The following is a 12,931-nucleotide window of genomic DNA, read 5'->3' as shown; positions in this document are numbered from 1 at the left end:
CCAATAAGCCCTTGCTGTGTATTACTTCATTCCTTTTCAAAACAACCCCCAGTGGCAAGTACCACTGTTATCCCATTGTACAGATGAGAAAGCTGAGGCACAGGGTGGATCATCAGTAAGTTACTTCAAGTCCCACAGATTCTTCGTGGCAGACTCAGGGTCGCCAGCAGGGCCTCTGGCCCCGGACACATGTCCCACACGGCCTCTCGCACCACTTGTGCCCTGGAGCCCTGTCCTGGGAAGGGAATGGTTAAGAAAAACCGAAGCAGCAGACAGAAGTGGCCACAGATATTGTGGACATTCTCCAGTGCAGCTTTGAAATTTGCATTCACTTTCATTGCTCATCCAAACCTCTGACCTCCATTAGAAAACAAGACGTGTATTTTTCCTCCCCAACTTCCGTGACATGAATGATAACAGGGAGCTGCAAAGCACCTTAGGGGCCGTGTCTTCTCCACAAGGAGAGTGACCATACTGACCTTACGTTTTAGATAACTCCTTTGACTCATTATGTGGGTGACCTAAAACTTCTTGCTTCCCTTTGTGATGGCCGACTTTGACTCTGCTTCTAACTTGGCAATCACTGAAGAGCTCTGAGAATTCAGCCAGAAGCTAGATAAGTCATTTAATGCCTTCTCTTTGTCCTTTTCTCCATGTTCTCTGTGCCCCAGTCCAACAGGATGCGGTCATTTCTCCGTCACCCTAAAACCACCTTCACTGCTCACATGACATTTAAGAGCCAGGAACACAGGCATTCAGTGAAAAATCAAGGGCAAGGCATTTTGGGCCAGGTGGTGGTCAGCTGCCCAGGTGTTAAGCAAGACTGTAGTTACATATGTAGTTGGAATTGGATACGTGGGGCTAGTGGGACTCAGGGGACAGTCCCTGGTCTGAAGTGATGCATTAAATGTCCAGCATGCAACCATTGAGAAATCTCCGTCAACTTTTGCCATCTTTAAAATCAAACAAACTGCCTGGCAAACTGGAAGTCGGGATAGGCCATGCTGTGAGACTTGGCTAGACCCCTCGGTTCACATGAAGGACCAACCCCAGAGGACTGAGCACCATCGGGAATGGCGTGGGAGCTCGGGGCATGTGACACCCTTCCCTCTCGCCCCTCGTTCCAGTAAGAGGCCATGACTAGGACAGACTTAGTAAAATGTCATTTGTCATTCCTGACACCTCCCAGGCAAGAAGGGGTTCTGCTTAATTGTATTTCTCAGAAGTTTTAACATTTTAAAAATTTGTGTTCATGTTTCCCCATATCTTATTTGGCATGTTTCCTTCGGTTTCCTGCAGACAATTACGTAACAAACTATATCGCCGAAGTCGAGAGATGGGACAGCTGCACCACCCATGGGGGTCTTTGTGCAGCTCTTTACCTCCCTTGTCTCTTGTGCCAAATCTGCAAAGCAGAGGTGGTCCCTAACCTTTCCTGAGAGCCTGCAGGGTAACCAAGGGATTCCTCAACTCCCAGCCAGGTTCTTCTTTGCCTGACTGCTCTCGGGTTTAAAGAAGACCTTTGTGGCAGCTGGACTGAGCCTTCCCACTCCGTGGGAGCCAGCTGCTGTCTGGGATTCTCCCACACGGGCAGTTGGCCTCTTCCACTTGGCAGAAGCTCTGCTTGCTGCTCCCAGGCTGTTAAAGTCGGCTCCACTCTTGTCCTCACGCACTCTACTTCCTCGGCCTTCTCTGCCCCCCAGCCACTCGCACAGGCACATCTCCTGTGTAAGCTGTTCATCACCAGGAGAGCAGCATTTAAGACCTTTGCCTTTTCCTTTACTTATGGATGGTGCCAGTCTGCTGCCAACAGGATGGTGGGAGCTTAAAGGCCATGATGGTTAGGAGTCGTGTGGATGAGCCACCACTGACCGGGGCGGGGTTATTCGGGACCAGGCTGTCCTTTTGATTAGATCCTGTGCCTTTCTCCTTTGCCCCGTGAGATTTTTTTTGGTTCCTTGACAATCTCTCCTCTGTGTCTCCCTTGCTTTACAGCCTTGACATCACCAATCGAGTATCAGAGGAACCACAGCGGGGGCGGCGGCGGCGGCGGGGGGTGGCAGCGGGGGCGGCGGCAGCGGTGGCGGCGGGGCCTCCAGCGGCGGAGGCGGCAACCCCAGCGGCGGCCCCGGCAGCTGCAGCGGCCTCCCCAGCGCAAGCAGAAGCAGACCCTCCCGGATCCCCCAGCCTGTCAGACACCACTCCCCCGTGCTGGTCTCCTCTGCAGCCTCGAGCCAGGCAGAGGCAGACAAGATGTCAGGTATGTCCACTCCCGGCCCTGCACCGCCCCTTCCCGGCAGCAGCCCCGCCCCGGAGGCCGGCCCCGGCCAGCCCGGCAGGCGCGCCCCGGGAGAGCTCGAAGGCCCTGAGCAAGACGCGGAGCACATCCCCAAGATGAAGGTGATTGAGAGCCCCAGGAAGTCCTCGGGGAGTGCCGCAGGCGCCAGCCGCGATGCGGACGCCAAGGAGGCGCGGGCCATCCCGGAGGACAGCCGCTCGCGGAGCAGCCTGGGCTCGCTGCCCCTGGGAAAGCCCAGGCCCGGGGCCGTCTCACCTCTGAACTCTCCTGTGGCCACCGCGTTCCCTTCTCCGATCGGCAAGGAGCCCTTTCCCCCCAGCAGCCCCCTGCAAAAGGGGGGCTCCTTCTGGAGCTCCATTCCCGCCTCCCCCGCCAGCCGGCCGGGCTCCTTCACCTTCCCGGGGGACAGTGACTCCCTCCAGCGGCAGGCGCAGCGCCACGCGGCCCCCGGCAAGGACACGGACCGCATGAGCACGTGCTCCTCGGCCAGCGAGCAGTCCGTGCAGTCCACCCAGAGCAACGGGGTAAGAACGCCCGGCAGCCTGCGCCCGCCCGCCCCACTGCCTCTGTCCCGCCAGCTCTTCTAAACCTCCCCGTGGCCGCCGCTCTCCTCCTACTAACTCCTGGCTCTCCGGCCGGCGCCGCCTGCAGTGGTCAGCTCTCCGGCCCGGAGCCCGCGGACCGGGCGCCTTCTAACCCCTCCTGCCGCGGGGACAGCGCTGCTCTCGTCTCTACTAACTCGCTCCTTGCTTTGTGTGTGTCTCCTTAATCCGGGAAGCCAGATGGTTAACCTTCCGAATGCAGCACCCGTGCGTCTTTCACTGTCTGACCAGCAGAATATCTTGGAACTTCCTTTTTACCCTGCCTTCCTCACACAGTTTTTTTAGAGGGGTCAGTGTCCCTGCTGTTTACCTCCTATTTAAATTGGAATCTGTACACTTTAAGCTTCCTGCTCATCGCTTGGTTGTGCTCTTTTATGCCTTAAATTATCTTTGCAGCATTTTTGACTCATTTGCTGAAAAAAAAAAATCCCTCAAGAAAACTTCCAACAGCAACTCACAGCAAACTAAGCAGACAAAATGGGGGGAAAGGAATCTCTCCAGTGGAAATACTTGCTTCCCCCAAGTTTCACTCTGGAAGAGACTGCCGTAGGGCCTCCGGAGCTCGGGCCCCTGCCGGCGGCCGCGAGCGTCCTGCCTTCTGCCCAGCAGGGGGCGCGCTCCGGCGCTCCGGGCTGGGCTTCCTCGCCCTCCTCTTGCCCGTCACCTATGTTGTGTCCTCAAGCAGAAAGGTTGCTGTGGTGGGTTTCTCCCCCATTTTGTGGCTTCCTCACTATCCTACCCAGCTGTTTTCCTACACGGCAGATGGCCTGACCTTTAACACTTTTCCTAAAGGCATGCGTGAGGGAATAGAACTGTTCTAACGAGTGTATGTTTGATTGCTTTATAAATTTTTAAATACATTTCCCTAAAAGGGTCTGTGTCTCTCTTTATGAAAACAAATCTGGCTTTTGCATGTCTCTCTTTGTTTTTCTGGACTTCTGTTAATGCCTTGTTTGGGTTGACGTGGCCTTCTCTTTTCTTCCTATTTGTTACGTATTTTGTTAAACTCAATCTTTATATTTAATTGAGGAAGAAATTAGGAAATGGGTCTTGGTACATTTATTTGCCCTTGACTCTTATTTGCAAAAATAAGTGGTCAGGGCAGGCGTCCTCTGCCATGGCTGTGAGCAGTGTCCTCTTTGTGGGTGCCTTACAGCGGCCTGCAGGGTAGCCTGGCCCCCGGTTCGGTCTGAAATGCTAGGAATGCAGGTGAGCAACTTCAGCCAGAGCAAGAGAGGCAGAGCTCGCAGGGATGCCATGCCTGCCCACATCTGCTTGAATACTCAGGATGCGGGCGTGGCCTTACAGCCAAGACCCTTACGAATTGGGCCCAGGAGCAGCTCCTGAGCTCATCCTCACGTGGACACTCCCCTTACGCAGACGAGGAGCGCTCAGAGTCTGTGCTTCAGAACGAGTCTCAACTGCTCCAACGCAGGAGCCTGTGCTGGTCTCCAGGCCACCCGTGAGTGCACACAAATAATGGTCACCACCCGGCTCCCTCCCAGGATGGCCTGAGACAGAGGCACAGTCGCATGTGCCGTATGTTCCAGCTTTAGGCAGCAAAAGTTGCCTCCCACTTTTTCTTAGGTGGTAGGTAACCTGGAAAGGGAAATTGCCAGTGTTTTAGATGAGTCAAAGTGCCTTACAGAAATGCCCTTGAAGGCTGGGAAGACCACTAGAGGCCTAAATGGGGATGTGAACATGTCCTCTAGGACTCTTAAGTGTTTTGGTTAAAAGGAACCATCGCCCTGCCCCATTTCTACCCATTTGGGCCATCTTATCCTCCTGGTGGGTCAGCAATGGCCACCTTCCTCTATGACTACTTCCACGGAGCTGTCTGCAGACACAGCCAAGCAGCTGTGCCTAACCCATGGCCTGGGTCCTTCTTCCTCCTTGAATGGGCACCTTCTGGAAAGTTCTACTGAGAGCAGGAGTGGAGTGGATGTGGACCAACCCAGACGGTGACTGTGCCAGAGCCCAAATGTGGACGCACAATCTTTCTGCACCTGCCCACCTGGCAGCAATAGAAGTGCAACCCTGCCTTAGTCTGAGGCCAGGTGGCCCGTGCGCATGCCCAAGCCCCCATTCTGTAAGGGGGTAATGGTTGTGCCAGCTGGGAAGGCAGCTTCGAGCACTAAATGAGATGGATTTTAAATGCCTGATGCATAGGGGGTGTTCAGAAAATACTAAGCATTTATTGTGGCAAAATTATGAGATGAGCTTGGGATGCTCTATGGCCAAAAGCAGCTCTGCCGCATAAGTTGCTTTCTGTTTGCATTTTCTAGCAAATTTGGCTTTGTGATCTCCAAACTATTGGGTGTTGCTACATAAGTCAGAACAAAGCACATGCTACAAGAATAAAATGGCATAAACGAATACGCACAGGCTGTAGCCCGACGTGGACAGCATGGGGATCCAAAAGAGGCAACAGCTGAGACAGGACCAGAGCTGGGCGCTCTGCTGTGCTTAATTTAAATACCCACTGCAGGTCAAGAGTCCTAGCCCTGCACCCTGGAATTCTCGGCACACTGGCTTGTTAACAGCAAGCAGCCCGTCTGTTCCAGCGTCTCCCGACAGCAGCTCAGTAGCCCAGGGCTGACAGGCATGTGGCAGGGTTGTCTGACGGTTGCCACTACACCACCTGGGACCTGCCCAGGCACCCGGGAGCCCAGCAGAGGCTAGTGTCATTGGAGTCCGGGGGATCCGTGAGCATCCAGACAACATCGGTGGTGGAAGCCTCTGAGAACACGCTACCAGGAGCAGGGTGCCTGACGCCCTTTCCCATATCCCACCTGTTGCTAGAGGGGATTGAGCAAGCTGTAGCTCAGAATTTGGCGGTGGTGTCAGCTTCCTCCTCCTCCCCTGGAGCAAAAGGGTCACTTGGTAACTGACAGCTGGGGACAAATACTGCCATTTGTGTTTCTTCTGCTCAGCAGCTGACACCACTCAGCTTGTGGCCCTAGGTAGGTGGCCTTAAGAAACGATCTCTGTTTTACTCTTGCAATCTTGCCTCGCTGAGTCATTGAACATGCACTGAGTGTCGGCTATGTGTCTGTCACTGTGGTAGACATTAGAGACACACAGTGAGCAAAGAGACTGGGTCCCACTAGGACTCCAGGGTGAGAGGAAAATAGGCTTTCTTATGCCACGGGCTGTTCCCAGAGCTTGAATCGTGGGGCCAGCGGTGTCCACAGCTGCTCTGCAAAGCTGTGTAATCTATGTGTTCCCTTGGCAACAGCACCTTCGGGACAGTTGAATCATGCAAGTTCAGGGCCACTCACTGAGGGCCACATAAAGGAGGCAGAGTAACTATCCATGACAGCAGAACAGTAGTTGCTTTTCTTTTCAGGTATTCCTCATTCTTTTAGAAAGAAAAAGAGGTGAAAATGATCAGGCATGTCAGCAGCTTGTCATGATCCTTGGATATGTGTTCTTGGTGAACAGTTTCTTTGGCAGATTTGGGGCTGCTCCAGGATCTAATGTGTCAGTGAGCTGAAGAGCTACTCTCTGTGGCCTTTTAATTTAATAATACCTTTTTAAATGATCATGACAGTCACGGTGACATAGCTGTGACGTAGATACAGTGCAGCATGGCATTAGCAGAAAGACTGAGCTGTTCTTTGAGGGTCCAGCGAAGATGGGATTAAAACAGTAATCAAGCTCCCCAAAGCGAAGTGTCGTCATTGCGGTGATTGAATTTAGATTATTGCTTGCACTGCTTTCTAGAGAAATCCTGATTTTCGGTTATCCAAAAAGAGGCACAAAGTTAGCTAAAGAGAGAGTGGCGGAGGAGGGCAGGTGCCTCCGTGTCTGCCTGGTGAGCCCTGCTCCGGGTCGTCACACTGCGGCGCACACTGATGAGCGAGTTCATGACATCAGATCTCGTTTCAGTTCCCCTCTGCCTTTTTTTCCCGTCTTTCCCACTCCAGAGTGAAAGTAGCAGCAGTAGCAACATCTCCACCATGTTGGTGACACACGATTACACGGCAGTGAAGGAGGATGAGATAAACGTCTATCAAGGAGAGGTCGTTCAAATTCTGGCCAGCAATCAACAGAACATGTTTCTGGTGTTCCGAGCCGCCACTGACCAGTGCCCCGCAGCCGAGGGCTGGATTCCAGGCTTCGTCCTGGGGCATACCAGTGCAGTCATCATGGAGAACCCCGATGGGACTCTCAAGTGAGTGCCCGGCAGGCCAGCCAAGGGGAGAGGGACCTGAGCGCGAGTGAGGCCTGGAGGCCCAGGGAGGAGGAGGCCCAGCGAGAGAGAGCAGCGCCATTGTCAGTGCTAGTTCATCTCTGAGCACAGTGTGGAGCCCCGAAGTGAAGATGGGGTGGCCCTTCATCTCTCAGACTTGTTCTGACAGGTTTCTTTTAATAACCTGCATTTGCAAACACACAGCTTTTTTAAGCCACTAGCTTATTCACAATAATATTCTAGTCTCCAAAGGTCTTGGGTCAGGGGTGAGGACTCCCCAGGGACCTCTAACTCCTTAGCCGGCTATGCCGAGGGTGAATCCGGGCAGATGCTCATTCTGTGAGCTGCAGGTGAACATCTGTGTGATGCCATTACCACCATGCCTCATGTATACTAGGAAGTTAATTCAGTGAAAAAATGACCGGTTTTGCTGTATTAAACTTTTTTTTTTTTTTTTTTTTTTAAGAAAACTGATTCAGGTGCTGGTTTAAAACTCTGCCCTTCCCTGAATCTATTTGGCTCTGGTAGAAATCAGCCCAGTGGTTTTTGGGAGTGGAAGCATTGCAGGACTTGGTGATTTCTGAAGCCTCATAAGGCCTCAGCCCAAACCAGCAGACCCAAAGGCAGTGACAGTGGTCGTGCTCCCCTCCAAGCATGGAGGACCCTTGGCTGGGTTCGCAGCACAGGCTGGCCAGCATCCCAGCGCCACTCGACACCTCTGGGCTTGGAGCTTGCAGCCCCCAGAGAAGCCAGGCTTGAGTTCAGGCTACAGAGAGCCTCTCTTCCATCATAATCCCCTTGTCCTGTTTGTCCTTGATATGCAGAAATGTTTTATTCTAGTACATTGTTCATGAATTCCATTTTGTACTTTTTATCAAAGAGTGTTCTTAGGCCTTGTATTAGGGTTCTCCAGAGAAATAGAACCAATAGGAGAGTGTGTGAGTGAGTGAGTGTGTGTGTGTGTGTCTGTGTGTATTCCAGGGAGGAAGCAGGTAATATAAGGAATTAGCTTATACAGTTAGGGAGACTAGGAAGTCCGCATCTGTAGGGTGGGCCGTCAGGCTGGGGACCCATTCTGCCAGTGAATTCCCTCTTGCTCAGGGAAGCCTGCCTTTTTGTTCTACTCAGACATTCAGTTGACTGGAGGCGGCCTCCCATGTTGTAGAGGGCCGTGTGTTTTACTCTACTGATTAAAATGTTAATCTCACCCAGAAACACCCAGAACAACGTTTGATCACATTTCTGGGCACCCATATCCAGTTAAAGTTGATAGGTAAAATTATCCATTACTAGCACTTTTGTATTTTAATCCTCAAAAGTGAAGAGCTCCTTGGTTTCCTCTCTGGTGGTTGAGACTCACAGGTGGGTTTCCCTCCGCAAAGCTCACTGGTGCTAGGCAGCCTCAGTCACCCCAAATCCCCTAAGTGGGCTACTCAGCTTTTCTCTAAGGCTTTCAGGAATCACTTGCTGAACACTAGAAAGATATAGCACTACCAACGTGTTATTTTTCCCCCAGGAAGTCAACATCTTGGCACACAGCACTCCGTTTAAGGAAAAAATCTGAGAAAAAAGATAAAGACGGCAAGCGGGAAGGCAAGTTAGAGAACGGTTATCGGAAGTCGCGGGAGGGGCTCAGCAACAAGGTATCTGTGAAGGTGCGTATGAGGGTCTCCAGGAGCCTGCGTCAGGCGCAGGGGCAGCAGCAGGGCGGGAGGCCGCCCGGGAGGAGTCGCAGGCTTGGCGCGTGGCCTCACTTGCCGCCATCTGCCCCGGACCAGCCACCTCCCGCTGCCAGGCCCGCAGCTGCCGCGGGACCGCGCTCCCCGCCCGGGTGCGCATGCGCATTCCAGGGCCCCCGGCGCACGTGCAGCTCACGAGGAGCGCAGCCAGCCGCCCTGGTGAAGCGGAGCCCAGATTCTCCAAGTACACGGTGTGAAGCAGCTGTGGTGCAGACTGCTTCGGTGCCCGCGTCACACCCCCGGGAAGTGACTGGAGGCCTGAGATACGGGGTCGCTGGCTTCGGCACGTCCCCGGCGATTGCTTCAGTCAGCTTTATTCCCGTGATCGGATTGTCTTCATCCTAGCTGGGGGTGGGTGCCTGCAGAGAAAGGAACCATGCCCTAAAGGGAGCGCAAGGGCTCTGGGTCAAGGCACTGGCCACTCTTTAGAAGGAAGGGGCCCAGGGACCAGCCGAACCCGGCCCATTGGATGAGAAAAATGGGCATTTCTGAGTTCAAGAGGCTCTCCTGTGTTTGTGGGTAGGAAAACAAAAATTCACCAAAATTTGTATGACATGAGGCTTTTTGAGTGCATTTAAAGGCAATGAAAATGTGCTTTGAGACCCATGTAAGCCAAGTTGTATTCCTGTTGATCCTTCAATGATCATTGTAGCCAGGGAATAAAAGTAATATACCTCAAAACAGTTCATGTTTCTGGTTAACATCTATGTGCTTTTTCCCTTTCAGCTTCTCAATCCCAACTACATATATGACGGTGAGTTCTGTTATCTCGTTCTTCTGGTCTTGCAGAGTGTAGGGTCTATAGGGCACGTAGAACACTGGGGCATAACCTGGGCAGTGGGTTTTCTGGGGCATGGGCGGCAATACAGGTCTCATTCTTGTGAAGATTGGTGGGTGTGGGAAGGGAGCCAAGGGTGACAGGTGTCACTGACTCCTTTCTCCTACAGTTCCCCCAGAATTCGTCATTCCCTTGAGTGAGGTCACGTGTGAGACAGGGGAGACCGTTGTTCTTAGATGTCGAGTTTGTGGCCGCCCCAAGGCCTCGATCACCTGGAAGGGCCCTGAACACAACACCTTGAACAACGACGGTCACTACAGCATCTCCTACAGGTGAGGGTGGGTCTTGCTGGCAGTGAGCGTGACCTCCATCCACTGTGACAGACACACGTAGTCCCCTCGGTTACCCTCGGCACCCTGACACCCCCCACAAGGAAGCATTTCATACCAGGGTGTGCAATAAAAATTAAAATTCCACTTGAAATTCCTTGTCAGTACTTCCTCTGTCATTTTTTGTGACCCCAAATGAGAGGGGGTAGGGGTGGTCGCTGTGGGAGCTGCACCTTTGTGACCCATAGTGTGTTGTCATCTGTGCGGCAGTGACTTGGGAGAGGCCACTCTGAAGATCGTCGGCGTGACCACAGAAGATGACGGCATCTACACATGCATCGCTGTGAACGACATGGGTTCAGCCTCGTCTTCAGCCAGTCTGAGGGTGCTGGGTAAGTGGCACTCCTGAGCTGGGACACACATGTTCCAGAACGCTCAGGTCCGCAGACTGCACTCCCACACATACACACTCAGCAGGGTCTGAAATATTTGGCAATAAGTCACTTGTGGGAGAGCTGCAAGCGACAGACCACAGGGTCTAGGGCGTCCTGGGAAGGTGCACGGTGCAGACCACTGACTGCAGCCCCTGCGCGGTCAAGTGGCTCGTGCCAGCCCCTGGGTTAGAACACGGTACATCCGTCCTCGTAGTGCTCAAAACACATTCTTACAGCTGACTTCTCTTTACTCAATTGCTCAGTTGACACTGAGGCTCTGAGAGAATCTGCTCTAACTTGGTCTTGCATAGGCTGTGGGAGGAGAGGAAGGAGTGTGGTTGAAGCCTGTGCAGGCTCTGTGCCTCGCTGAGACCCTGACAGCATCTCTCCTATGAGTGCAGCGCAACCATGGTGGGACGCGCATTGCTCTGGTCTGAAGCACTTGCTCTCTCCATGGCCCAGCAAGGCCTTGTTCTCTCTCCTCGGCCAGACTGTGAGCTCCTAGGGGCAGAACCCGCATCTTAGGCCCTTTCATATCCCCTCTGGTTGCGCCGATCTATATAGTCACTCGGTAAGCAACACATACCAGTTGGCTTACAGCTCCTGCTTCCCGGAAGGCCAGCTGTGCAGTACAGGGGCTGCTGATGTTTTCCATGCATCCTGCAGCTGCCCCGGCTCTAGGAGACTGTTTCTAAGAGCAAAAATAAGAATCTGAACTAAAAGGTGCATCGAGTCCAGGAGCGCCCTGTGTGTGGACAATGAACAGAATTGTCTTAGCATTTTTATCCCATGTATCTTCATCCCAGATATTTTACCCTCATTAAACAAGAGAAAGGAAATGATCTGATTCTTGGATCCTGACACAAGGAAGAAAGAGAATCTTGAATTTAAAAGTGAAGAATCACCAGTGTTCTAAGTTGTAAAAGATGTCACAGAGACTATGCAGGTGATTTTTGCTTTGTAATGAATGAGCGGAAGCTAAAGGAGCTTAGGGAGATAGAAGACTCCACCTTGGAGATGTGAGTGGGGAAATAATGGGGAAGGAGGTGTGTGTTTATTTCTATCACATGAATCCATCTCTTTTCATCCTAAGTCCCAACCTGCAGAGTGTATTTTACACTTCCAGTGCATCTTCAGTCCGATGAGCCACAGTTCAGATGCTCAGTAGTCACGTGTGGCGCCATATTGGATGGCGCAGGCCTATAGACTTCTTCCCCGAGAAGCGCCGCATAAACCAAGCTCAGGGGAGATGCTCTTCTTGCAGGTGCAGGGAGTGATGGGATCATGGTGACCTGGAAGGACAACTTTGACTCCTTCTACAGCGAAGTGGCTGAACTTGGCAGGTATGTTACAAAACCCAGGGCCCCTGCCAAGAGAGCAGCGTGTACGACAGAACTCTCCATAGGAGTAGACTGATAAAATTAAGTGGTGTAATTTGCCATCATTTGGAAGTTATGCAAATTATATTTGAAATATAATCTGTAATTGCCTTTTGATAGTAAACATTGAGGGAGTAAAGAGGATGTTTTCAGCTTGGGTTCCAAGAGAGGATTAAGGCCAGGGGCGCCTGGGTGGCACAGCGGTTAAGCGTCTGCCTTCGGCTCAGGGCGTGATCCTGGCGATATGGGATCGAGCCCCGCATCAGGCTCTTCTGCTATGAGCCTGCTTCTTCCTCTCCCACTCCCCCTGCTTGTATTCTCTCTCTCTGGCTGTCTCTATCTCTGTCGAATAAATAAATAAAATCTTTTAAAAAAAAAAAAAAAAGAGAGGATTAAGGCCTGATGCCATAAGCCGTCCACTGATGCCATGACTTGACTCCTGTGCCGTGCATCTGGGACTGTACGAGCTGTGTCCTGTCCATGCGAGGAGTCAGAGGAGAGTCGCTCAGACCCTTCTTTGTGGGACTTAATTCTCCTGTGGAGTCCCAGTAGAGAAAGGCGGAACGTGTTCTTCAGATTGGAGGTGTCGATTGGAGTGGCAGGGTCCTCCTGCCCAAACAGAGAGAGAAGCTGGTTCTCTCCAGAAGGGGCAGCCAGGCCTGGGGCAGTGGCTCAGCAGTGCCCTCAGGCCCCCAGGCAGGCTCTTTCTGACTCGGCTCTGCTCCCTGTCCACATAGCACTCCTCCACATCTGGGGTAAGAACCCACGTGGCAAGAAGGAGGTCAGACGTACAACAGCTGAGCTTGTCCCTTTTAAAAAGCTTTCCAAGAAACTCCCCCAGCAGCAGCCTCTTGCAGTCCAGTGGCCATACTGGGCCATGTGGCTCCAGGTACCTGGTCACACACAGGTATGTGTCAGGCTGACGTATCCTCACTTAGCCCTTGCTGCACGAGACACACCACTCGCTGTCACTTCTGACAACATGTGAATGATCAGGCAGGTCTTCTGCTGGTATCTCCTGGGCTCAGTTGGCTGGGACGCTGGGCCTCTCTCCACATAGACTTCCACCCTGGGTTTCCTCACACATGATGGCAGAGCATTTCAAGACAGCAAAAGAAGCAGCTGCGAGGCCCCTTAAGGCCCAACCTCAGAAATCCACAACCACGTTTTCCCTGC

General features: G+C 52.6%; 1 protein-coding gene across 1 annotated transcript in view; it reads left to right on the top strand.

Moving 5' to 3' along the window:
* TRIO (trio Rho guanine nucleotide exchange factor) overlaps positions 1-12,931 on the top strand; it is a 348,230-nt gene that overhangs the window by 329,081 nt on the left and 6,218 nt on the right. Inside the window, 8 exon segments of the mRNA XM_045787154.2 lie at positions 1,996-2,051; positions 2,053-2,823; positions 6,831-7,078; positions 8,613-8,751; positions 9,562-9,589; positions 9,783-9,945; positions 10,213-10,334; positions 11,641-11,719. Coding sequence (XP_045643110.1) covers positions 1,996-2,051; positions 2,053-2,823; positions 6,831-7,078; positions 8,613-8,751; positions 9,562-9,589; positions 9,783-9,945; positions 10,213-10,334; positions 11,641-11,719 — 1,606 coding nt within the window.

The sequence above is a fragment of the Ursus americanus genome, chromosome 15 (genome assembly GCF_024610735.1).
Source record: "Ursus americanus isolate L20-20 chromosome 15, mUrsAme1.1.p, whole genome shotgun sequence".
Classification (NCBI taxonomy): domain Eukaryota; kingdom Metazoa; phylum Chordata; class Mammalia; order Carnivora; family Ursidae; genus Ursus; species Ursus americanus.
Note: the sequence above shows the minus strand (reverse complement) of the source record. Positions and strands in the feature narration are given on the sequence as shown.